This window comes from Asterias amurensis, chromosome 12 (assembly GCF_032118995.1).
Source record: "Asterias amurensis chromosome 12, ASM3211899v1".
Lineage (NCBI taxonomy): Eukaryota > Metazoa > Echinodermata > Asteroidea > Forcipulatida > Asteriidae > Asterias > Asterias amurensis.
Genome location: NC_092659.1, coordinates 20,775,279 through 20,802,426, shown reverse-complemented (window position 1 = coordinate 20,802,426; position 27,148 = coordinate 20,775,279). Strand labels below are relative to the sequence as shown.

The 27,148-nt window shown below is 37.6% G+C and overlaps 1 protein-coding gene across 3 annotated transcripts in view; it reads right to left on the bottom strand.

Annotated features, from left to right (window-relative positions):
* Positions 1–27,148, bottom strand: part of LOC139944888 (uncharacterized) — a 90,818-nt gene that overhangs the window by 39,694 nt on the left and 23,976 nt on the right. For all 3 annotated transcript variants that reach the window (XM_071942042.1, XM_071942041.1, XM_071942043.1), the window contains exons 10-23: positions 25,478–25,636; positions 23,598–24,827; positions 20,785–20,917; positions 18,287–18,439; positions 17,119–17,269; positions 16,352–16,545; positions 15,981–16,108; positions 13,594–13,667; positions 13,107–13,200; positions 9,386–9,538; positions 8,804–9,106; positions 8,477–8,576; positions 4,442–4,564; positions 3,611–3,858 (exon numbers count right to left, since the gene is read on the bottom strand). In XM_071942042.1, the coding sequence (XP_071798143.1) occupies positions 3,611–3,858; positions 4,442–4,564; positions 8,477–8,576; positions 8,804–9,106; positions 9,386–9,538; positions 13,107–13,200; positions 13,594–13,667; positions 15,981–16,108; positions 16,352–16,545; positions 17,119–17,269; positions 18,287–18,439; positions 20,785–20,917; positions 23,598–24,827; positions 25,478–25,636 (3,243 nt within the window). The remainder of the gene's footprint in view (positions 1–3,610; positions 3,859–4,441; positions 4,565–8,476; positions 8,577–8,803; positions 9,107–9,385; positions 9,539–13,106; positions 13,201–13,593; positions 13,668–15,980; positions 16,109–16,351; positions 16,546–17,118; positions 17,270–18,286; positions 18,440–20,784; positions 20,918–23,597; positions 24,828–25,477; positions 25,637–27,148) is intronic.

The following is a 27,148-nucleotide window of genomic DNA, read 5'->3' as shown; positions in this document are numbered from 1 at the left end:
TAGAGGCAGTTCGAATCCTATGTTTTGGCAGCGGGTACCGCAACGATATAATAGATGTTAAATTTGCATCGGGGATAAAGAATATTAATTTTGGTTTTTACCCATACACCGATGTGTGTTAGCACTGTATACTCAGTACTTTCCCGAGTCCTGTTACCCGAGTAACATGCCTGTGATATTTTTTCACAGGACTCGGGAAAGTACTGAGTATACAGTGCTAACACACATCGGTGTATGGGTAAAAACCAAAATTAATAAAATAAACCATGTGATACTACATACATATTCAATTACCGTAACATGATTTGGAGCAAGGGAAAATGACGACTGTAAAATACAATGCGCCACGATATAAAGTTTGTTCGTGTTGGATGTCGCTAGAGCAATGTTGGGCTGGCATGCCGCACATAGTAAATGCGCATGACAAGTATAGTAGCAACTGGGCTGCTCAATTGACTGCTCAATTGACTGATGTTTGAAAGCGGCCACTCAAATCAGCTCTGTGTTTGTTTGCTAATTTCTTAGCATATTGCTCAATTTGTGTTTTTATTCTTATACAACTGGATTTGTTACTACACCTGGAATCTACAGGACTTTTTCTGTGTATCCTGGAGTGATCTGAATTGTGAAAATAGTGTTTTTCTGTTGGAATTAGTCACTGTCTCAGTTGAGAATTCTGGTGTATAAAGCTTACACACACTTAGGTGGCTGCATCCTGTGCAGTCATCCACCTAGTCCATTGGTATTGTATGCCCATCTGGGGACAATGGAGGTACATGTACAATGTATTAAAGTATCCTTTTGATTCTCTCCCTGCTTGCTAGACCATTGTACTGTACTGACTCATCTGTGGTCAGCTTTGTTCCATCAGCATCAATTGTGTCTGGTGCTTGCATTCTGCCAAAGACACATCTAGGACTCATCCAGCGTCGTAAATATCTGAAATGCCCTATGTATTACTATGACAACTCCCCAGCCACTTTTCATTTTGAAATTGTGATTTTTGGTGACATTGCTGTAAATCCCAGCTCTGAAGGTGTAATTAACTCAAACTCAGCAGAAGCTAGTGTAAACTCTGCAAATTCCTACTCACGAAACAAGCTTCTCAGTCTCCGTTATGCCCCATCCACACGTGCTACTACTCTGCTGCCTTCCTGTATATTATCATTACAGAACCTTGGCCTTTTTGTAAATCCCAGCACTGTTTACCGACCTACACATCGTGGTAAAAAAGCTGGTCGCCGTAGAACTGTTCATAAACCCCCTAAACCCGAAGTTACACTCCCATCTGTTCCAGTACCAGTGACTCCAGCCAAATCTCAACTCAGCCTTTGTGTTCTGAACACACAGTCCATCTGTAACGAGTATGACGATTTTGCTGATTTTGTTCTGCAAAAAGATCTGGACCTTGTTGCCGTTTCAGAAACATGGCTGAGACCAGACGACAACTTAACATGTCGTCAGTGTACCCCTGCTGGCTACTACTTTCATCACATCCCAAGACCTCACAAGACTGGTGGAGGAGTTGCAATACTGTACAGATCTACTTTATCTGTCTCTGTGAAAAGTAATGACGTCCAGTACACAGTTTTTGAATCTCTTCATGCTGAAGTTTCCAGAAACTCTAAATCTGTTCGCCTTGTCATTGTATACAGACCTGAAAAAGATTCAAACGGCCAACATGTGACTTTCTCAAGTTTTCTAAGGGAGTTTGAGAATTTGATTTTGGAAAATCTGCTTCATCCATCGGAAATCATCATCGGAAATCATCATCACCGGCGACGTTAACATTCATGTTGATGACATCCACAACACCAATGCAAACCAGTTTAAACATCTACTTCAGGCTTTTGGTCTTACCCAGCATATCAAGGAGCAGACTCATCGTCTCGGTCATTGCCTGGACCTTGTCATAACTCCTGAAATCTCCCCACCAATTGTCTAAAACTTTGTTATTCTACCTGGATTATCAGACCATTATGCAGTCATGTGTAACTTGAGTCTGTGCAATCCCAAAGTCCCAACCGTTCTTATAAAGAGCCGACAATGGAAATATGTGAATTCTCCCGAAGTGTTCCGCGACATAGGCACCCATTCAGCCAATCTAGAATTTGATCACGACTGCTTGGATTCCTATGTCAGCCAATATGAGAGTACAGTCAGTGACATCTTGGTTAAACACGCACCTTGGAAAACAAGATCAGTCAAGGTCCGAACTGAAGTCTCCTGGTTCAATGATGATATTAGACAACGAGAAATATTTGTCGTTAACTGGAGCGGAAGTGGCGGAAAAATGGCAAATTGGCAATACAACGACAAGAATATCGCAACCAATGTAAAGTAGTTAGGAATTTGATCAACCAGGCAAAGATCATCCATTATTCATCTCAAGTACAAGAATCCTCAGGAGATCAAAAGAAGGTCTTCAAGATAATTGGTAAATTGTTGCTCAAACCCAAAACCCCTGTCCTTCCATCCACTTTACAAAGACCAGGACTTAGCAAATGAGTTCCAGAAATTCTTTGTCACCAAGATTTCAGACATCCGCTCACCATTTTCATCAGTCCCTTACAACATGCCGCAGACACTGCCAAATCTTCAACCAGAGTGTAGACTTTCTGTGTTTGAGCCTGCCACTGTTGCTGAGATTCAAAGGGTTATTATGAAATCTCCTTCAAAATCCTGTGAGCTGGATCCAGTGTCAACATCCATGATAAAGCAAAACATTGATATATTTGTACCCTACATCACTAAGCTTGTAAACGAATCTCTCAGTTCCAGTTGTTTCCCTGATAGCCTCAAAGTTTCCTACATCAGGCCGCTCATCAAGAAATTAAACCTGGACAAGGAGATATTTAAAAACTACAGACCGGTTGCAAACTTTAAATATCTTGGAAAAGTCATCGAGTAGTTTCATCACAAATTTCTGATCACATTCATACTTTCAACCTGTCCGAAGTGTTCCAGTCAGCATACAAGCCTTTCCATGGGACCGAAGCTGCACTAGTCCGTGTGAGCAACAATATTCTCTCTGCAATGGACAATGGTAACCTTACAGCATTAGTCCTGCTAGACTTGAGTGCTGCGTTTGACACTGTTGATCATAACATCCTTCTCTCTCGGCTCCAGAATCACCTTTGCATAGAGGACACAGCCCTAGCATGGTGCAAATCGTATCTCTACAAAAGAGCTCAACATGTATGTATTGGCACCGCGATATCCGACCCTGTTGTTTTGAACTACTCTGTACCACAGGGGTCCGTACTCGGCCCGCAGTGGTTTACGCTGTACACTTTACTGATTCGTGACATCATCCTGAAATTTAATCTGAGTTACCATGTGTATGCAGATGACACTTAGCTATACATCACTTCCAATACCGAGGATGTAAGTTGCACCATTATCTTAATGTTGTTATCTACATACTAACAGATCACTGCATTAAAAGCAGATCACTGCATTTAAAAACATTACTTCTATACGTAATTTAAGGAACCTTTTTAGTAAATTTGATTGGGGTAAACATCCTTACATCAAAATTTACCCTCTAAAACCCTTTAAGTGATGTTGTTCATTTAACTTGTTGTAGTGTGTATTAATATGTTCCTACCATTCCTGTGTAATCTGGTCTTGTTTGTGACTCTTGTTGGATCTTGGAGTATCATTCAGAGTGTGTATTGGAGGGATAGGTGGTTTGCTGACTAGTGTAGGTCTAGTATCTGGTGATGCACACCATGCTTGTCTAGCTGAGGGTGGTTCAGGAGCTAGCTTGGGTACACTATGTGTATCAGGAACCAGTGGATGAATTCTTGGAATAGATGGCGTCTCTGATGGCAACCACTCAATGTCCATCTTAGCCTGCAACAATCAAAGTAGAAATTACAATCAAAGACCATCATTCCCATTTCAGCATAGTCTCATTTTGCATATAAACCTTATTTGTAAATTACATAAAGAAGACAATGATTGTTCTGGTAGACTTGATGTGTTTTGACAGTGTACATGTACTTAAATCATCGTCAATGCACATTGGCTGAAACATTGTACTTACATCTGTATAACATATTGCTATGGCTATTTAGTCTTTGTTTTGAGGGTTTTTTTTCTTCATTTTTGATACTTGTGAGACTTGCAGTCTGTACTGACAAAGCGACTTTTATTGTGACCTCACCCTTTGCTCAGTAATTAAGATTGAAACACATCTTAAGATTAATCTTTGTGAAGTCCAGCCCAGATGCTTTCTTACCACTTAAGCCCAAGATTATTTTACTGTCACTTCAAGTGGGCTTCACGATTTAGGTTTGAATCATCTCTTTAAATACAAGGAAGTTACAATTGATCAATTGCAAGTTTAGAATGTTTCGAACTTTTCCCTTAATACTTGATTCATCTGTACATCAAGGGTACAATCAATAGATGAAATAAAGCTTATACAACTAACCTGGGCCAAGTCCCATGACATTGGGTCTATCTCATCATATAACATGTCATCCTCCTCATTATAACGTGCAGCTTGTCTTGCTACAGCAAGTCTCTTCCGCACTCTGTAACCTCTCCACAATGCCTGCAACAGAATACAATATTATTACAATCATTATATGGCGCAACCATCCACAGCTAGGCTCAATACACATTGCAATCATCATACCATGATGCTACCATCCACAGCTAGGCTCAATACACATTGCAATCATCATACCATGATGCTACCATCCACAGCTAGGCTCAATACACATTGCAATCATTATACCATGATGCAACCATCCACAGCTAGGCTCAATACACATTGCAATCATTATACCATGATGCTACCATCCACAGCTAGGCTCAATACACATTGCAATCATTATACCATGATGCAACATCCACAGCTAGGCTCAATACACATTGCAATCATTATACCATGATGCTACCACCCACAGCTAAGCTCAATACACATTGCAATCATCATACCATGATGCTACCACCCACAGCTAAGCTCAATACACATTGCAATCATCATACCATGATGCTACCATCCACAGCTAGGCTCAATACACATTGCAATCATCATACCATGATGCTACCACCCACAGCTAAGCTCAATACACATTGCAATCATTATACCATGATGCAACCATCCACAGCTAGGCTCAATACACATTGCAATCATCATACCATGATGCTACCATCCACAGCTAAGCTCAATACACATTGCAATCATCATACCATGATGCAACCATCCACAGCTAGGCTCAATACACATTGCAATCATTATACCATGATGCAACATCCACAGCTAGGCTCAAAACACATTGCAATCATCATACCATGATGCTACCATCCACAGCTAGGCTCAATACACATTGCAATCATTATACCATGATGCTACCATCCACAGCTAGGCTCAATACACATTGCAATCATTATACCATGATGCTACCATCCACAGCTAGGCTCAACACACATTGCAATCATCATACCATGATGCAACCATCCACAGCTAGGCTCAATACACATTGCAATCATTATAGCATGATGCAACCATCCACAGCTAGGCTCAATACACATTGCAATCATTATACCATGATGCAACCATCCACAGCTAGAAGGCTCAATACACATTGCAATCATCATACCATGATGCTACCATCCACAGCTAGGCTCAATACACATTGCAATCATCATACCATGATGCTACCATCCACAGCTAGGCTCAATACACATTGCAATCATCATACCATGATGCTACCATCCACAGCTAGCATCAATACACATTGCAATCATTATACCATGATGCAACCATCCACAGCTAGGCTCAATACACATTGCAATCATTATACCATGATGCAACATCCACAGCTAAGCTCAACACACATTGCAATCATTATAACATGATGCTACCATCCACAGCTACATGTAGTCTCAATACACATTGCAATCATCATACCATGATGCTACCATCCACAGCTAGCATCAATACACATTGCAATCATTATACCATGATGCTACCATCCACAGCTAGGCTCTATACACATTGCAATCATTATACCATGATGCTACCATCCACAGCTAGGCTCAATACACATTGCAATCATCATACCATGATGCTACCATCCACAGCTAGGCTCTATACACATTGCAATCATTATACCATGATGCTACCATCCACAGCTAGGCTCTATACACATTGCAATCATTATACCATGATGCAACCATCCACAGCTAGGCTCAATACACATTGCAATCATCATACCATGATGCTACCACCCACAGCTAGGCTCAATACACATTGCAATCATCATACCATGATGCTACCATCCACAGCTAGGCTCAACACACATTGCAATCATTATACCATGATGCAAAAATCCACAGCTAGGCTCAACACACATTGCAATCATTATACCATGATGCAACCATCCACAGCTAGGCTCAATACACATTGCAATCATCATACCATGATGCTACCACCCACAGCTAAGCTCAATACACATTGCAATCATTATACCATGATGCAACCATCCACAGCTAGGCTCAATACACATTGCAATCATCATACCATGATGCTACATGTACCATCCACAGCTAGAAGGCTCAATACACATTGCAATCATTATACCATGATGCTACCATCCACAGCTAGGCTCAATACACATTGCAATCATTATACCATGATGCAACCATCCACAGCTAGGCTCAATACACATTGCAATCATCATACCATGATGCTACCATCCACAGCTAGAAGGCTCAATACACATTGCAATCATTATACCATGATGCTACCATCCACAGCTAGAAGGCTCAATACACATTGCAATCATTATACCATGATGCTACCATCCACAGCTAGAAGGCTCAATACACATTGCAATCATCATACCATGATGCTACCATCCACAGCTAGAAGGCTCAATACACATTGCAATCATTATACCATGATGCTACCATCCACAGCTAGGCTCAATACACATTGCAATCATCATACCATGATGCAACCATCCACAGCTAGGCTCAATACACATTGCAATCATCATACCATGATGCTACCACCCACAGCTAAGCTCAACACACATTGCAATCATCATACCATGATGCTACCATCCACAGCTAGAAGGCTCAATACACATTGCAATCATCATACCATGATGCTACCATCCACAGCTAGGCTCAATACACATTGCAATCATCATACCATGATGCTACCATCCACAGCTAGGCTCAATACACATTGCAATCATTATACCATGATGCTACCACCCACAGCTAGGCTCAATACACATTGCAATCATCATACCATGATGCTACCATCCACAGCTAGGCTCAATACACATTGCAATCATTATACCATGATGCAACCACCCACAGCTAGAAGGCTCAATACACATTGCAATCATTATACCATGATGCTACATGTACCACCCACAGCTAGGCTCAATACACATTGCAATCATCATACCATGATGCTACCATCCACAGCTAGGCTCAATACACATTGCAATCATTATACCATGATGCAACCATCCACAGCTAGAAGGCTCAATACACATTGCAATCATTATACCATGATGCTACCATCCACAGCTAGCATCAATACACATTGCAATCATTATACCATGATGCTACCATCCACAGCTAGGCTCAATACACATTGCAATCATTATACCATGATGCAACCACCCACAGCTAGGCTCAATACACATTGCAATCATTATACCATGATGCAACCACCCACAGCTAGGCTCAATACACATTGCAATCATTATACCATGATGCAACCATCCACAGCTAGGCTCAATACACATTGCAATCATTGTACCATGATGCTACCATCCACAGCTAGGCTCAATACACATTGCAATCATCATACCATGATGCAACCATCCACAGCTAGGCTCAATACACATTGCAATCATCATACCATGATGCTACCATCCACAGCTAGGCTCAATACACATTGCAATCATTATACCATGATGCTACCATCCACAGCTAGGCTCAATACACATTGCAATCATTATACCATGATGCTACCATCCACAGCTAGGCTCAATACACATTGCAATCATTATAGCATGATGCAACCATCCACAGCTAGAAGGCTCAATACACATTGCAATCATTATACCATGATGCAACCATCCACAGCTAGGCTCAACACACATTGCAATCATCATACCATGATGCTACCATCCACAGCTAGAAGGCTCAATACACATTGCAATCATCATACCATGATGCTACCATCCACAGCTAGAAGGCTCAATACACATTGCAATCATTATACCATGATGCAACCATCCACAGCTAGGCTCAACACACATTGCAATCATCATACCATGATGCTACCATCCACAGCTAGAAGGCTCAATACACATTGCAATCATTATACCATGATGCTACCACCCACAGCTAGGCTCAATACACATTGCAATCATTATACCATGATGCAACCATCCACAGCTAGGCTCAATACACATTGCAATCATCATACCTGTATATGTGACGCTGCCATCCATAGCGTGGTATGTTTGTCAATATCTTGTCTCACAATGAAACCTCTCCATCTTGACTGAATTCTTACTGCAGCCTTCCTGGAAAGGAAAACAAAACAACATTCAAGTTTGTCTTATATAGTAAATGAATGACCTAACAATAAGAATCCATGGTGAACTCGCCACAAAGAGGGCTGCCAAATTTTCCTGCTGACATGTGAAATACGTTTACACCTTAGCAAATTTTTCTGCTTCAGTGAGCACATAAATGTGCTTACCGTTAAACAGCGCAATGAAATTGTGTCCTAGTATTGAATGAAGTATACCTTTGGAGTTGTAGTTGCGTGTCTGTTTCATGATGGTCATCCCTTAATATTAGGTCATTGTTAGTAACTGGTGACTGATGGACTGGAGTCACTCCACTTTGATGCAGATGAACATTGACTGATGAAGGTGTATTTGCTGCTACACATTCATTAAATGATGAGATAACATCCCTTGAATCCAGCATATTACCAGACTCCTGCATACGACGATGTTGTAAAGCCTGTGTCAGACTACATTCCATATAGGACGACATGATAGAACATCTCTCTACCAGGTTCCTTGGCAGATCTCCATCATGTGACCTATCAGATACATGAGATAATGGCATGTTAAGGAAACATGCAAGAAGTTTAGATCAATCAAAGATTATTGATTGCAAAGAAATCCCCTTTCATTAATATAAACGCATTTTGGCTCTACACAATATGTGCGCTTAAAAAATTAAGAAAAAAATTACTATAAATACAATAACTTTGACTTAAGACATTATAATGATTGAAAGTGAACAATGGATATTTTAAAAAGACATCATCAAAATAGCAAAAAGAATAAATGTTTATTTTGATTATGAATGAACCTACTTTTGGTATAAAGTGTGAAGTTGGTCTTGGGCTTGTAGTTGTGACCTACACATTATTTCATAAGCATTTCTACATGGTTGCAGTGGTGAATGCACAGCAATAACTTCAGTATCCAATGTCTGTAACCATGGTAGCCTCTTCAGCACTTGGCCCCTGAAAATACAACATATTTGAATGTCAAACCTGTAGGCTGTTTCAATCCTTTAACTGAAACAGTCAATTAGAAAAAAAGACTATTCTCAATTCTGGTTCTTATAACAAGAAAGATTTAACTTTTCCGTAATAGACTGTGCAATTCTTGCAGGTATCAAAAACTGGGGAAAAGAACTAAAATGAAATTCAAAATTCTTGAAAAACACGCATAGCAAGTTGTTTTAGGTAAGGCAACAAAAGGGTAGCGAAGCGATCTCAGCGGCCATTTAAAACCGGCAGGATCGTAGTCGTGTGATTAAGGCACGAGCCGAAAGCAAGGGCTTTTATCCCATGGCCAAGACCCTGCAAGGTTTTAAGCGGCCGTTTAAGAATGAGTCACTCCTCTTTTTTCCCATTTATAAATGCCCTTTTGTTAAAAAACGAAACAATTTCAACTATAGACACTTTGACACAATGCTCTGTTGCTTTCACCATGTCAAGTTCCAAACTGAGAACAATCCTTTCAATTTCTTTGTGTTTATCATACAATGTGTTTGAAGCATTGTATACTTGGTACTTCTTTGTGTTTAACATACAATGTGTTTGAAGCATTGTATACTTGGTACTTCTTTGTGTTTAACATACAATGTGTTTGAAACACTGTATACTTGGTACTTCTTTGTGTTTATCATACAATGTGTTTGAAACACTGTATACTTGGTACTTCTTTGTGTTTAACATACAATGTGTTTGAAGCATTGTATACTTGGTACTTCTTAGTGTTTAACATACAATGTGTTTGAAACACTGTATACTTGGTACTTCTTTGTGTTTAACATACAATGTGTTTGAAGCATTGTATACTTGGTACTTCTTTGTGTTTATCATACAATGTGTTTGAAACACTGTATACTTGGTACTTCTTTGTGTTTAACATACAATGTGTTTGAAGCATTGTATACTTGGTACTTCTTAGTGTTTATCATACAATGTGTTTGAAGCATTGTATACTTGGTACTTCTTAGTGTTTAACATACAATGTGTTTGAAACACTGTATACTTGGTACTTCTTTGTGTTTAACATACAATGTGTTTGAAGCATTGTATACTTGGTACTTCTTTGTGTTTATCATACAATGTGTTTGAAGCACTGTATACTTGGTACTTCTTAGTGTTTAACATACAATGTGTTTGAAGCACTGTATACTTGGTACTTCTTAGTGTTTAACATACAATGTGTTTGAAGCACTGTATACTTGGTACTTCTTTGTGTTTAACATACAATATGTTTGAAGCACTGTATACTTGGTACTTCTTAGTGTTTAACATACAATGTGTTTGAAGCATTGTATACTTGGTACTTCTTTGTGTTTATCATACAATGTGTTTGAAGCATTGTATACTTGGTACTTCTTAGTGTTTAACATACAATGTGTTTGAAGCATTGTATACTTGGTACTTCTTTGTGTTTAACATACAATGTGTTTGAAGCACTGTATACTTGGTACTTCTTAGTGTTTAACATACAATGTGTTTGAAGCACTGTATACTTGGTACTTCTTAGTGTTTAACATACAATGTGTTTGAAACACTGTATACTTGGTACTTCTTTGTGTTTAACATACAATGTGTTTGAAGCATTGTATACTTGGTACTTCTTAGTGTTTAACATACAATGTGTTTGAAGCATTGTATACTTGGTACTTCTTTGTGTTTATCATACAATGTGTTTGAAGCATTGTATACTTGGTACTTCTTTGTGTTTATCATACAATGTGTTTGAAGCACTGTATACTTGGTACTTCTTTGTGTTTATCATACAATGTGTTTGAAACACTGTATACTTGGTACTTCTTTGTGTTTAACATACAATGTGTTTGAAGCATTGTATACTTGGTACTTCTTTGTGTTTATCATACAATGTGTTTGAAACACTGTATACTTGGTACTTCTTAGTGTTTATCATACAATGTGTTTGAAGCATTGTATACTTGGTACTTCTTTGTGTTTAACATACAATGTGTTTGAAGCACTGTATACTTGGTACTTCTTAGTGTTTAACATACAATGTGTTTGAAGCATTGTATACTTGGTACTTCTTTGTGTTTAACATACAATGTGTTTGAAACACTGTATACTTGGTACTTCTTAGTGTTTATCATACAATGTGTTTGAAGCATTGTATACTTGGTACTTCTTTGTGTTTAACATACAATGTGTTTGAAGCATTGTATACTTGGTACTTCTTTGTGTTTAACATACAATGTGTTTGAAACACTGTATACTTGGTACTTCTTTGTGTTTATCATACAATGTGTTTGAAGCACTGTATACTTGGTACTTCTTTGTGTTTATCATACAATGTGTTTGAAACACTGTATACTTGGTACTTCTTAGTGTTTATCATACAATGTGTTTGAAACACTGTATACTTGGTACTTCTTTGTGTTTAACATACAATGTGTTTGAAACACTGTATACTTGGTACTTCTTTGTGTTTAACATACAATGTGTTTGAAGCATTGTATACTTGGTACTTCTTTGTGTTTATCATACAATGTGTTTGAAACACTGTATACTTGGTACTTCTTAGTGTTTATCATACAATGTGTTTGAAGCATTGTATACTTGGTACTTCTTTGTGTTTAACATACAATGTGTTTGAAGCATTGTATACTTGGTACTTCTTTGTGTTTAACATACAATGTGTTTGAAACACTGTATACTTGGTACTTCTTTGTGTTTATCATACAATGTGTTTGAAGCACTGTATACTTGGTACTTCTTTGTGTTTATCATACAATGTGTTTGAAACACTGTATACTTGGTACTTCTTAGTGTTTATCATACAATGTGTTTGAAGCATTGTATACTTGGTACTTCTTTGTGTTTAACATACAATGTGTTTGAAGCACTGTATACTTGGTACTTCTTAGTGTTTAACATACAATGTGTTTGAAGCACTGTATACTTGGTACTTCTTTGTGTTTAACATACAATATGTTTGAAGCACTGTATACTTGGTACTTCTTAGTGTTTAACATACAATGTGTTTGAAGCATTGTATACTTGGTACTTCTTTGTGTTTATCATACAATGTGTTTGAAGCATTGTATACTTGGTACTTCTTAGTGTTTAACATACAATGTGTTTGAAGCATTGTATACTTGGTACTTCTTAGTGTTTAACATACAATGTGTTTGAAGCACTGTATACTTGGTACTTCTTAGTGTTTAACATACAATGTGTTTGAAGCATTGTATACTTGGTACTTCTTAGTGTTTAACATACAATGTGTTTGAAGCACTGTATACTTGGTACTTCTTTGTGTTTATCATACAATGTGTTTGAAGCATTGTATACTTGGTACTTCTTAGTGTTTAACATACAATGTGTTTGAAGCATTGTATACTTGGTACTTTCTCAAAGTCATGAAAAAGAAATGTACATGCATATTACTGTGGTAGTAGACAACCTTAGCCATTCACCACAATGATGTAAAATGTGCATCAGGGATAAAACACAAACACTCTTCTTCATTCCAGAAGCAAATTCAATACATATAAAAACAAGCCTAAAAGCCTCTTACCTGTACTGATCGTCTTGAGTAACTGGGTTACCCTCGAGACATAAATCTTCTAGATGGATACAACGATTCAATCCACTCAAAACTGTGTCAATGTCTAATAGCAAGACAAATAAGACAACTATGCATTAGTCCTATTTGGTGTTTTCAAGAGTCTTTTTTTGTGATAATTACTTAATGTTGAAATGTGAAAATGACAAAAGAGGTACATTGCCAGCAACATTTAAGATATTGTTCAGCTAAGATTGACTTGTTAAGTTAAAAACATGCTACAAGAAGATACATGCAAACACATTTTCTGAATTTACTTCATTTTATACATTCTATACTTTACCAGACATCTAAATTTTCTGTTCTTATGAAATCTTATTTGTTTGGAAGTTTATTTTTTAGTATTTTCATAAAACGTGACACTTAAAAGGATTGTTGATCAACATAAATAAAGGCTGCTTTAATTCCCTAATACCTAAATGTAGATTTGAGAGTTTACCGGTTATGCAGTTGTTACTCATGTCCAATGTCTTCAACATCAAGCAAAATTTCACATCAGCTACATTGACTAGACTGAAATGAAATGCAACAAATTAATCAATAGTAAAATAATAACTTGTACACTTTCTTTAAATTCTAGATTATTACTTGTTACTCCAACATTGTTCAGTTATTATAGGTAGGACCATTCAGTGGTTGATCTGCAAGCTTCTCTGTTTGGCATGAGAGTTGATCAGTTTAACATCATCACTTAGCATCATTATTTGTTATGCTCGGTCAGAGTTGCCTGATATTGGCTTGATGCATATATCAATGCATACAGGCCTCAACCTTTAGCTTCAGAGGGGCAAGGCCACTTGGCCTCAAAAGCTCTAAAAAAGAAAGGGGCACCAAGGCCAACTGAAAGGGCTCCAAGGCCATTTTCAAACCTTTATTTGTTGATGATTGTGTTAATATACTTTCCACTGATTTCAAGATGGTGGTCAACTTTCCAACCCATATTTATTTCATTGTCGCTGTTTACATGCTGTGCAACTGAAATTGAATAAAAGTTTAAAAATATTTGTTTCTGAATTATTTACAGTTTTTTCGCAGCACTCAAATTGCAAACGAATACCCCAGTAATTAACTTACCCTATGTTACCCCCTCCCCTTATTCATCGCCTTAATTAAACTCCCTTCTGCTCATCTGAAAACAAATAATTCTGCTCATCTAAAAACAAATAATGGCTCCAGAACAAAGAATTGTTGAAAAAATCATACAGAAAAAAATATTAAGAAAATTAATTCCCTGTGTGCTAATCTGAAGAAAAAAAGATCAATTAGTCTCTGGCTCACCACTACCCCAACTCTGCGAGACAAACGAGCCCCACCCACCCCACGCCAACAACCCACCAACAACCCGGAGGCTCAGCTAAATCCGATGATTTGGAAAAATATTTATTACTTGTTTTTCTTTTTTTTCTATATAAATATGATTATGAAAATTTAAAACGAACCCCAACCCCTTAGCAATTGGCCTAGCATTAAGCTAAATTTGTAAGTTGTATTGTGCATGCCGGCGTTTATGCCACGCTAGACTGCGCTAAATAAATACTATAAAAATGTAAACAAACGCACCTAATTAAAAAATGCTTCCAAAGTTGGCACATTTTGCTGCCACTCCAGCCCTTTCGCCTTCCTGCTTATTTTTGCATCTTTTGTGGGATGGCATGCTGATTCATCAATAATGAACTTGATGGAGTATGATGATTTCCAAAATTAGGGCTCTGCCATTACCTCCATATAATCCGATATTGACGTTTTACAATTCCACGCTTGTTGTGTGTACACAAACACATGTGTTTAGCAATAAAAACAAAGTCGCAAGGCAGGCAGATCACTGGTAGTGGTGGGTCACAAACATTAATCCAGTACAAGCCTTGGACACCAGCGAAATAGTCAGGGGAAAAACATAGACTGTATCCAGCCCCCGGCCGCGCGCCTCCCCCGCCCCATCCGCTACAAGTACAGATCTCAATAGACAAAATCAGTGCGAAAATGCGTAATTTAGTGTAGGGACTTGTAGCGAGTTTATACATTGGAGTAGTCTGGTGCTTCGTTTTCAGTAGCAAACAGCTCAACTACGTTTGATATGGTTACCATGCCACGTTCTCGACACATTTTTTATTGCACAGAAAAACATTGTGAAAACTAGTGTGCGGGATCGTACGTTCCGAATTTTACCTTCATATAAATTAAATGGGTCACAATGTTAACATTAAATAAAATTTTTGAATAAATGATGTTATGAAATCAATGGCAAAGGGCACGACGGCCAAGTGGCCTTAAGGTACGTGATTTTTAAAAGGGCTTCACGGCAATTCGCTGGGGCATCGCAGCACTGGCCGCGTGTGGCCGCTGTAGAGGTCGAAGCCTGTGCATATATCAAATGTTCAAGTCAAACTAATTATCATGCATTGACATATTTTGACATTCCAAAACCATTTTTTTTTTGCTATAATACATGTACAATATCTGTTTGTTGATTTGTTTTGCAGATTTTCCAAGTTTACTTTTAGTTGTCCATTTAAACCTTGCAAGGTCATGGTTAAGGACCTTGCCTTGGGCTTGGTCCTTAATTGCATGATCACGACCCTGCCAGTTTTAAACGGCTGCTTAAGACAGAGTCACTTCTCTTTTATTCACTTCCTTGGTCAAGTTAGATCCTAACTGGATTGATGCTAGGTTTAATCTGGGTTAAAATAACTAAACTTATGTTTTAGCAAATTGAACCTTCGTTGAGTTGAACTAAACCTGGAATGAGATTAATCTCCACTAAAGATAATGTTTGGACGAGTTCAATTAATCTTAGTTGAAGTGAAACAACCTGAGAGAGGAGCTTACCCATTTTGAGCCAGATGGAGATGTTGAAGTAGGGGCAACCAAGCATCTGATAATATTGCTACACTGCTTATGCTGTTATCATTAAGCTGCAACTCACGAAGTAACACAAGATTATCAACTGGTGGCATCTGAACATGAAGTTGAAAACAAATTGTTCATTACCACTGACATTTAACTATTAATTATCAATTTCCTTGGTTTCGTTTTAATGTGGTGACCAAAAGAAATACAATTCAATACATAATATAACTGAATTTTTAGGTCAATCAATATTAACTGTATTTAGTCATTGCTTCCCTGTCTTCCAAGAGATCCATTTAACATGAAGGGATAGTTTGTATACTTGTATCATGTAGTACAATGTCGCATACCTCAACAAGACAGTTACTTTGTATATTGAGCCTTTGTAGCAAACAGCATGTCTCAAGTTCTTGCACTGCTGATAGATGGTTATGTGAGAGGTTGAGATCCTGTAGACACACTAAGTTACCAAGTCCCTTGATGCTAACCAGTTGATTATGTCCAAGATCTAAATGAGTTAAACTTGACAGACACTTCAACCCATCTGGAATTCAACAACAATGGAAAACAGTTACAATTGATTATCTGCAACATCATGGCAATGAAATTTTAATTAACATACCATTGTACACACTTTGAGATCACATAAAATAAAGAGTCAATGTCAATTCCTTCAAGTATGCTGATTTGTTCTCACCATTGACAGAATAAAGTGATTACCTAACCATTCAGGTTCGGCTGATGTAATTTTTTTAACATGATGTTGACATGTGCAATTCAGTTTTTAACTGTGAGACATGTTTTAATAAACCATTTTTGAATTGAATTGAATTGAACTCAATTCAAACCACAGAGGGCCACAGGTTCTGTTGCCCTGGTATTGGTCTTGGTGCCCCTTAAAATGCTTCCTATAAGCTTAAAGGTTTTGTAGTGGAAGTGCTATTGTAAAGAGACAATGACCTTGCCCTCTCAAAGATGAAATTCCAGGCCCACATGCTATAAGTACAATGCTGTCTCTGAGATAACTGGATGTGCGATTACAGCAGACTTTCTACTGGTAATATGGTGTGACAATTTATATGTTATACATGCACACGATTTAAGTCAATACAAGTACCTGTTCTAGTGATGCTGTTATGTGACAATTGTACATAGTAGAGTTGATTACAACCTTCCAATCCATGAACTGATGTTAGTTGATTGTCTCCTAGAAGCAGTTGAGTCAGCTTAGTCATGTCTCTGCAACATACATTCTCAACTTTGTTGTGCTTCATTGTGGGTAAATAGGATACAATAAGGTTAGTCTCTGCAACATACATTCTCAACTTTGTTGTGCTTCATTGTAGGTAAATAGGATACAATAAGGTTAGTCTCTGCAACATACATTCTCAACTTTGTTGTGCTTCATTAGAATACAATAAGGTTAGTCTCTGCAACATACATTCTCAACTTTGTTGTGCTTCATTAGAATACAATAAGGTTAGTCTCTGCAACATACATTCTCAACTTTGTTGTGCTTCATTGTAGGTAAATAGGATACAATAAGGTTGGTCTCTGCAACATACATTCTCAACTTTGTTGTGTTTCATTGTGGGTCAAAAAGATAAATCAAGGTTAGTCTTAAATTGAAACATTAGTTATCACCAATTAGTTCAACAAAACAATATCTTAAATGTAACAAATCTGGGTTGTTCAACTATCTCTCAAAAATCCATTCTTGAGATCGTACTTTTAAAAGAATGTGAATTCTTCCAGGCTCCTCAAACTTATCTGGGGAGTGCAAACAACCAGTACTCCTAAAGATTTAAGGTCCACTGCAGAAGATGAACTAACAATGAGGCATTTATTTGCTTGGATCATGTAACAATTCAATCCTTCCAATCTAGTATGCATATGAATCAGATGTACACTTGTGTTTAAACTAAACATCATTAAAAGTCAGAATTCAGTTTCTTGCCTCAAACGAGGCTTGAGTTTTAAAGGTACTTGCGATGTTGAAGTTTGCTAATAATTAATTTAGGATGTATTACTTGTCAAGCTCAAAAAGGGTCTATTGACAATTGCATTTGCGAGTGCTGGATACAACTCATTCCCGTCTGAATCAACAATTATTTCAATCTCAGTTTGACAAAAACAACATTCTACTTCATTTTGCAGGACCATGAACCCATTTAAATACTCACAGTCACTTCATCAAATGCTTAGCTTGCCAAATGGTGTAACTCAAAAGAAAGAGAAGAGAGAATAAACATGAAAAACATCAAAAACAGCTTAGTGATTCTCACCTGTAGATTAATATAGGCTATATGATGATGCTCTTGTAGACCATGTAGATGTGTAACTCCACAATGGGTCATCTCTAGACACTGTAGATTAGTACATTGACTAAGGGATGTAAGAGAGCAGCCTGATACATCATGTAGTATGATGGTAGTAACCTGAATCAATAACAATCATAATAACAATCAATTATCTTAGTCACAATCATGTCAGCGATAGTACTGTCAAATTACCACCTGATAAATATACACAGACACAAGGATTTGTTGTTGTAGTGAACTCTGCCAAGAGTTAATTTATTCCGTACTCTGAATTCGGTGGTAAAACGCCAATTCATAATAATATAAGGGATTTCCCTTTATTTAATTCCATCCAGTGATATCCACACTCATAAAGAAGTATACCAGTTCCCATTATAATACACTTTGAGACCAATTCGCAAAGGGTCCCAATTCCTCACTTTGCGAACGGTAAATTTCCAATCCGCAAAGGTTCCCACTTCTCGGCGATTTGTCAAAGAAGGTACCAGACTAATTACAATTATTATAATTAAATTATTATTATAAATTATTATAATTATAAATGCACTCATTGACTGGAGAAAACTCCGGGTCAATGAGGTTCCCACTTCCAGCGAGTTGCCAAGAAGGTACCAAATTAATCTACTTCTTTATATACAATCACATCATTTTATTACCACCATATTTATCCATATCAGTTCATATAAATTAATTTACCACTTCCTCACAGGCTACAATGCCTATTAGCTTCTTGTTTATAGGAACAACCTAAATTTACCGCTTTAAGTGTAAGTTGTAAGATTATCAGTCATATCAATCTGTACCACGTATTCCGTAATACCCTGACCCTTCCATTAACCCCAGGGAGGGAGGGAGGGAATTTTGCAAAACTATACAATCTATCTTAACTCCTCGGTGGCAGAATATTCAATGACGGTTCCCAGAAAGACAAGCACCCTTTCCCCAAATGCCTTGCTTTGGTTGGTTGAAAAGAACAATGGAACCACGTCTGAATGCGCCCTGACAATCCCAATCGCTTATAGCCCCGACTGTGCAACCTGACTATAATTATGCATATTTCCTGGTGTTAAATCGGTTTACTGCGTTACGCATTAAACCCTATTAACAAACACCATCAAATGAAAGAAAATAAGAGTTGTATATTATTATTCATTATTTATTATTATGTACCTTGTCTCAATGCTGAATTTTGAAGGTCCTATACATATCCAGTAAACAATCCTTTTACTCAAATTTAAAATACAACTTAAGTTATCGTTTGGATTCAAATGTTGTTGATTATTCAGTTATGATGCTTTTGACAGTCACTTGTCAAGTAGCCCTATACAGGACTCTTTCTTTGTACACAGATACAGAGTCCTAACTATTAAGGCCCGTTTCTAGGGCGGAAAATTTTCAAAGCTTTATAACTCAAATCTTACCTGCAACAAGCCACTAATTTCAACAGATTCACATTCCATGGCGGCATACATTTTTTTGCGGTGGGTTTTGATTGTCATATATTCTTCACAAATCCGTCATTTTCGTGAAATAATGCAGCTCCCAAGGTTAAAAAATTCCCGTTTTGATCATTTTCTCACAGTGTTGTCTGCTGCTTTAACACGCAAACACAACGCAAGATTTGCTTGTCGTGCGTCTTGCGTACACACGTCAGACTGTGAGAGTATGAACGAAAATTTGAATTTCTTAACTTTGGGAGCTGCATTATTTCATGAAAATGACGGATTTGTGAAGAATATATGACGATCAAAACCCACCGCAGAAAAATATATGCTGCCATGGAATGTGAATCTGTTGAAATTAGAGGTTTCTTGCAGGTAAGATTTGAGTTATGCAGCTTTGAAAATTTTCCGCCCCAGAAATGGACCCTGATATCCAGGACGCCACTGTAGTACAATACGAAAATGTAAGGCCGCCAGGGCTACTTGTCAAGCAAACTTTTTCTCATTGTAAACCCATTGCATATAGAGGCTACAATGCATATTGCATGACAATAATTTGTCCATATTTGCTGGCACAACACAACCAGCTGTAGCCACTTCTATATTCCTTATACATTGTACCACTTATCTTCACTTGGTTTCTGTAGCCACACAAAGAATCAAGAAATTGTTTTTAAAAATGTTATTGGTTTTTAGAAGAGTATATTATATTTAAAAAAATTAGTTTTCAATAATAAAACCCCCAATCAACCAACTTGTGAATTCAAACAGGGTGTTTGTTCATAGATCTTTAGCACCTTGCGAACCTCACACATATTTTAACAACTATGGGAGCATTTTGCTTTTAAAACACAAGAAGGAAACAAACTCGTCACTTTTATGGGTCTCAATGTTTGAAAACCTGTGAGACTTCCACAATCCATTTCAATTGCTGGCAAAAACTTCAAATTCTCTCTGCTTTCAAATTAAAATTAATCAAATAATTCTCAAGAGAGGCAAATATGATGTGAGTGTATTTACCTGTGCCAGTGGCGTCTTTGGTTGTGAGGATGACAATAACTGTGCAACAGTAAGATCAGGAAACTTCTTCAAACCATGGGACTTCCTCAACACCTTCCTTGCTTCATCATACTTCATTGAACTCATTAAAGAACTGTACATTAATAATATAACCAATGAAAGAAGACTTTACTGTATTATGTAATCCTACCATAGTTATTCACCTTCATCCTTTATATGTAATAGAGAGAGAAGTATGCATTTCTGTAGACCTGTCCACACTAATGGGACCATTTGATGTGACTTTTTTTTATAAATGGGTGACAAAAATAAACAAGAAGAGTTTTGTCAAGCTTGTTTCCCATGCACATTCCAAATCACTTCAAGGTTTTTGTTTGCAAAGAGCAAGACACATTTATCTGTATTTTAGCAATAACTGGGGATCATCTTCAAGATGATTATGTTTGTAACAGGGGAATGTTGGACAGACATTTCGTACATAAATGGTGAGAAAGGCATAATAATATAAACAGATTGCCAAAAATGTTGTCCCCTACAATGCTGTCCCTGCAAAGAATGTTTCCAGGCAAAACCAAGACATCTGCGTGGGTACTCAAGAAACTACAGGGAATTATCTTGAAGATATTAGGTTTGTAACATGGACAGATATTTGTCACAATATGTCTGTCCATGTTAAAAACAAACATTCATACCAGCTGAAAAACCTCAAGGTACTCTTGGTTTATACAGATAACCATAAAAATAGGGGCAATGGGTCTAACTTAATTAACCTTTGAGTAAATCAATTAATTAATTATTTGTGTCATCCATTTCTAGTCAATTCCAATACAAAATGTCTGTCCTCGTTACAAACAATGTGTCTTAAAGAAAACTGCGTAACTTCTTAAATAATAAGACATTTGTTATACTGTTTGGTAAGCACACTCACTATCAGCAGAGAATTGTACAAAACAAAATACAGGGGAAAATGTTGTATTTTGCGTACCCTTCCAGTCACAGTCCAAAAAGTTATCTTTTGGAACCAAAAAGACCCATTAGTGTGGACAGACCCAGGTGCGTTCTATTAGCTTCCCCATGTCCACCCCGCTGTGCTCACTCTGGTGAGCCCCTGACAAGAGCTAATCGAATGATCACATACGCCCTCTCGTGGTGATGTCATGCACCTCCGGCCAGCCCCCAGAGTGACCTGTTCCACAAGCAGTGCACTTGGGGCTGACCCGGGTGAGCCCCTGGAAAGACGTCAAAGCTATTCGAAACCATGGGGGGCAGGACCGGGAGCGAAACGGGGAAGCTAATTGAACGCACCCTGTATAATCTTCACCATCACGGAAAAAGTCAAATGTAATTGTGCTGATTTTAACAGACTTTTTACATTAAAAATTATTAGAAGTTATGTTTTGTTTGACAAATATGCATTGTGTTTTAAAACATGGAAATACATCTGGAAATGTCAATTAGGAACTAAAAACTAGCACCAGAACCTCAGTCCACCACCACCCTCCTCTTAAGCATGACATCATGTCTATAACGGTGTCCGTCATTATTACCTCTTACTAATCTGTTTCACTCCTTGCACGGTTAGGCAAGGATTTTTTATATTCCTGAAATCATTCATTGGCACCAAGTACAACAATCATTGCCATCAGCGTTGTAGCCACGGTGGGCGGCGGTGGGCGGGCCCGCCCGGCACTGACAATTTCCGCCCGGCACTGCAGCTGAAAAACAGACTGCCGCCCACCACAAAATTTCCCGAAAAAAAAAAAAAATGAAAGGTTTTGTCGTTTTTTATCACATTGCAAGACTAAAATGTAATGTTTTTCGAGTTATGTAATTTTAAATGCAGTTTTTAATTTTTTGAGCAGGAATTTCAAGTAATAAAAATCTCAAACGTGTTTCACAAGTAACTTGCCTCTTGCAGTGAAGTTTTCTTCGTGAAATGTGCCCTGACGTTTGTATTGAAACGAACTATAGCTAGTGCATTGTATAGAAGGCCAGTCTGACAGCAAGCAGTACACATACGGACATCATGTACACCATGTACATGTGGTGTACAAAGTGTGGTGGACCATAGAGTGCGCTACAAGTCTAGTCGTGGGTTTTTCGCAGGGATTTCACGCATTACATGTACACCTGTACACACAACAGTACAAGGGCTGTGTAAACTCTAGTGTACGAGTTCGCGTGTCCCGGATGTAAGCATGCAGGCACGTAAACACGTTCGCTTCGTCCACACGTGCGACAGCGCGCTGGGTTTTCAACTTGAATGAGATCTGTGTACATTTTAAGATGGCCTCGCAACGTACGGTAAGCTGGACGACTTTTTTGGAAAACGGGAAAAGATTGGAAGATGATATAAAAGTATCTCGTACAGCTTCAGTTAGTGCTGAGAATGAAACTGTACCTGAGGCTATCGAGACAGTTACTCCACCTTCAAAATTCAAGTTCAACTTCATCGCTGCAAACAGCAGAAACTATTTCAAAAACAGTCTGCTCACAACAAATGCATCACAATTATTTTGTATCAAATACCACCTTTTGTAATAACAATTATCATTATACTTAAAAATTGTGATTCTTGAAGTTTACCTCATGTGCATTTGGCACGATTGGAATGTTAATATTTAGCTCTGAAAACTATCCTTACAACAAAGTACATGCGCACTGCTCGCAATTCCTGACCAAGTTTAAAATCAGCTGCGCCCACCACTAAAAATGTCCTAGCTACAACACTGATTGCCATTGTTTAAATGGCTTGGCTAGAGTTAACATTAAACATGACAGTACACAAGAGAATACAAGGAATCTGGCTTTACCTGTGAGACACACAATTCTGCTTCCATTGTGACCATCTTGACTCTATATCCAATGAATTACTTTGGCTGTCTTCATTTCCATTCTGGACAATTTCATTATGAGAAGTGTTGACCTTACTAGGTTGAATATCAAGACTTGCACTGCTCACCAATCCATTATCTTTAATATCTCTAGTTTTTATCTGACTTGCATCACTCACTGTTTGAGGATGTTTTACAATTGTGTTACAAGGATTCACAGATTCTGTTACATCATACTGGCCGGATGGTGTTGCTGTTTGAAGATGACTAGCTTTGAATAATACAGAATCTGCTGTAGAATGTTCGGACTGCTTAGCTACATTTGGTTCTTTCCTCCGTTGTGGATAATTATCAGTCATTTCAGGTTGCTTCATGGCCGTAGTTGGTCCTTCCTTCTCTTGTGGATAATTATCAGTCATTTCAGGTTGCTTCATGGCCGTAGGTGGGCCTTCCTTCTCTTGTAGATAATTATCAGTTATTTCAGGTTGCTTCATGGCCGTAGTTGGTCCTTCCTTCTCTTGTGGATAATTATCAGTCATTTCAGGTTGCTTCATGGCCGTAGTTGGTCCTTCCTTCTCTTGTAGATAATTATCAGTCATTTCAGGTTGCTTCATGGCCGTAGTTGGTCCTTCCTTCTCTTGTGGATAATTATCAGTCATTTCAGGCTGGTTTAACACAGTGGGTTCACCTTTTTGCTGTACTGAATCAAGTAATAACTGCTTGTCATCTGGTTGCTTATTACTCGATACCTGTGAAAGGTTTTCATTTGAAATGTTATTTGGCATCATTAATATCGCATCTTCTGAAGAACCAGTGGTAGTGCTGTGTTCCTGCTGCAAAATGCTATCATTACTGGTCACTATGTGATGTTCCTGTATGCTAGTATGTGAAGTGAGCGATTGCTCCACTGTAGTTTGTTTTGATGTCAAAAATACTTCCTGTAATGGGGGATGGGTTTTGTTATCAACCATAGTTGATACAACTTCCTTTGTAACAATAGCTTTCTCCTTTTGGATTTTTGATAAAATTTCTTGAGTTCTGTCATGTAGATATTGCTGCTGTCTGCTATCCTCTTCTTTTTGCTTCTGTTCTTCTTCTAGTTTCTTCTTTTCCAATAGTACCCGCCTTTTCTGTTCTTGCTCTCGTTTATCTTGTTCTAATCTTTCTTTCCTGTCTCTTTCTTCCTCTTGAAGTTTTTCCATTTTTCTCCTGTGTCAAGAAAAATCTTACATGATTGTGTGTTACATTGTGCGACAAGGGTTTGACTTCAATGTTAATGATAATACAAGGAACATCTAAAATAAAAAAACGGTATCCCCACCACTGATCACTTCTTATGACTTACAAGTTTTTCTGATGTCACCCTGCATGCACCTGTGCTACATAATGTGTAAACAACAAAAAACACTCGCATTCACAACTGTGGATCCTGCGGAGATTTCTGTTTGCTTGTTTTTTGAATCCTTGTGGAACATTCCCTTCTATATAATTCCTATTTGGAGACCTTTTGTTCCTGATGTCTTTTTTCTCCATCAGGAAGCAAATATATTGAGGGTTGTTAACTGTTGTACGATAGAATAGTTACATGTCGACAAGTTATGTATCATTTTTAAGCTAAGGAAACACTCTTTCTAGCAATGATACTTTTGTAAAATTTGGTTTATGTTTAGTATTTTTTATTGTCCCAGGACAACTTGTTTTTTCAGTTGTTCAGGTATCACATTTTCCTGTTTTTCATGTGACTGTAAATCATTATGGCAGCTACAAAATGTGACAAGTTTCACATGTGTTTCAAGATGTGTGAATAAACAACAAGTGTAGGCCCTATGTGCAGGCGCTTATACAAATTAGAAACAAACCTTTCATCCTGTTTTTGTTTCTTTTCAGCTTTTTCTTTTTTCTTCTTCTGCTCTTCAGCTCTTCTCAATGATATGATTTCCATCTGCCTATTTTGAAGCTTTCGCTGTAGCCTTTCCTCTCTTAAACAATTCAGCCGGAACTGATACTTCGTTCTCACTCTACAGGTAAGGATAAAAATCATCAACTGATATTTTTTTTTTAATAAGACAACATCAATTAACAGGAATCTTGGCTCACCATCTGCTTGGCCTCGCTAGTAAGGTTAATTTGTTCATTATCCTAAATAAAATACATCAAGTATGGTAGCAAATAAGCATACGCAGGTAATGTGTATGAACAGGAATTAAACATCAATATTGAAAATGTACAAGTTAACAGAATCAAAACAGATAAGTTAGTCCAACAGAGGGTGTACATTGTTCTAATAGCATCCAATAGCGTAGAATGGTCCTTGCTTGTGCTAACGGCAGAAAAATAATGAAGACTACCATTAACCATTCATTGGAAATTAAGTGAACACATTTTGTACCTTAATGTACACTGTGATCGCAATTGATTAGCGCTTAATACAGTTCAGTGTTACATTACAAAATACTCTATCATTGCATGTGGTTTTTTCCCTCCTCAAATGAGGTTAAAATGGAGAATGTCAAATTGCTGGGGTTTGTTTTAATGTGTTTATTTTATTCAATAATTGTTTAATGATCATCACAATCACAGTATTTTCTTTTTTTGATTGCTATACAAAAATCTAGAAAGAAATAGTTCAAGTCCACCTAGGTGTCTTTGCTTCCCAACAGACCCCCATTTTCATTCAAGCTTAATTAATGGAGCTATATTTACAGAGTGGAGGGTAAACAAGTTTCCATTTGTTGTTTGTTGTTTGTTGTGAAAGCAATGTCAAATGACAAGAATCTATACGAGTTATAATACAAATAGTAAAATGCCTTATGATCGTGCATTGTCGCAGAATATAATCAATATAACATTTGGCTTTTCCATTTCTGTGAATAATGTACACTCTGCCACAACACACTAGTATGCTTCCAATTATGTTAGTTTGTAAGTTGCACTCCAGTGATTCAAACCCTATATTGAAGACTGAACCACACTTATGCTGATGACCTACAACTCAACATAACATTTGATCATAAGAAGGCTTTCAGACTAGATGAAGCACTAAAGTCACTTTCTTCTTGTGTGGTAGACATCAACACTTGGATGACAAATAACAAATTGGTTCTATTTATAGCCTTCGTTGCCTTGGGAATGTTACTCTCAATGTAGGTTCCACAGTTATTGTACCTTCTAAACCAGCCAGGAACCTTGGTGCTTACTTTGATTGTAATATTTCTATGTTAGAGCAAGTTAATCATTTATGTAAGTCTGTTACGTTCCATAAAAAAACATATCTCAAATTAGGAAGTACATTAATGAAGATATCTGTCATAGTGCTGTATGCTGTCATAATTTGTCCAGATTAGACTATTGCAACTACCTTTAACATCTGTTCCCCAGTGAAGCGGCTGCGAAGTTTACAGAACTGAGCAGCTCGCATTATCTTTAGCTAGATTGTCGTCATGACTCCAGTCCTCTACTTAAATCTCTCCACTGGCTTCCCGTAAAAGAAAGAGTTCTCTTCAAAATCTTTTGTTTGGTTTTGGCACCAC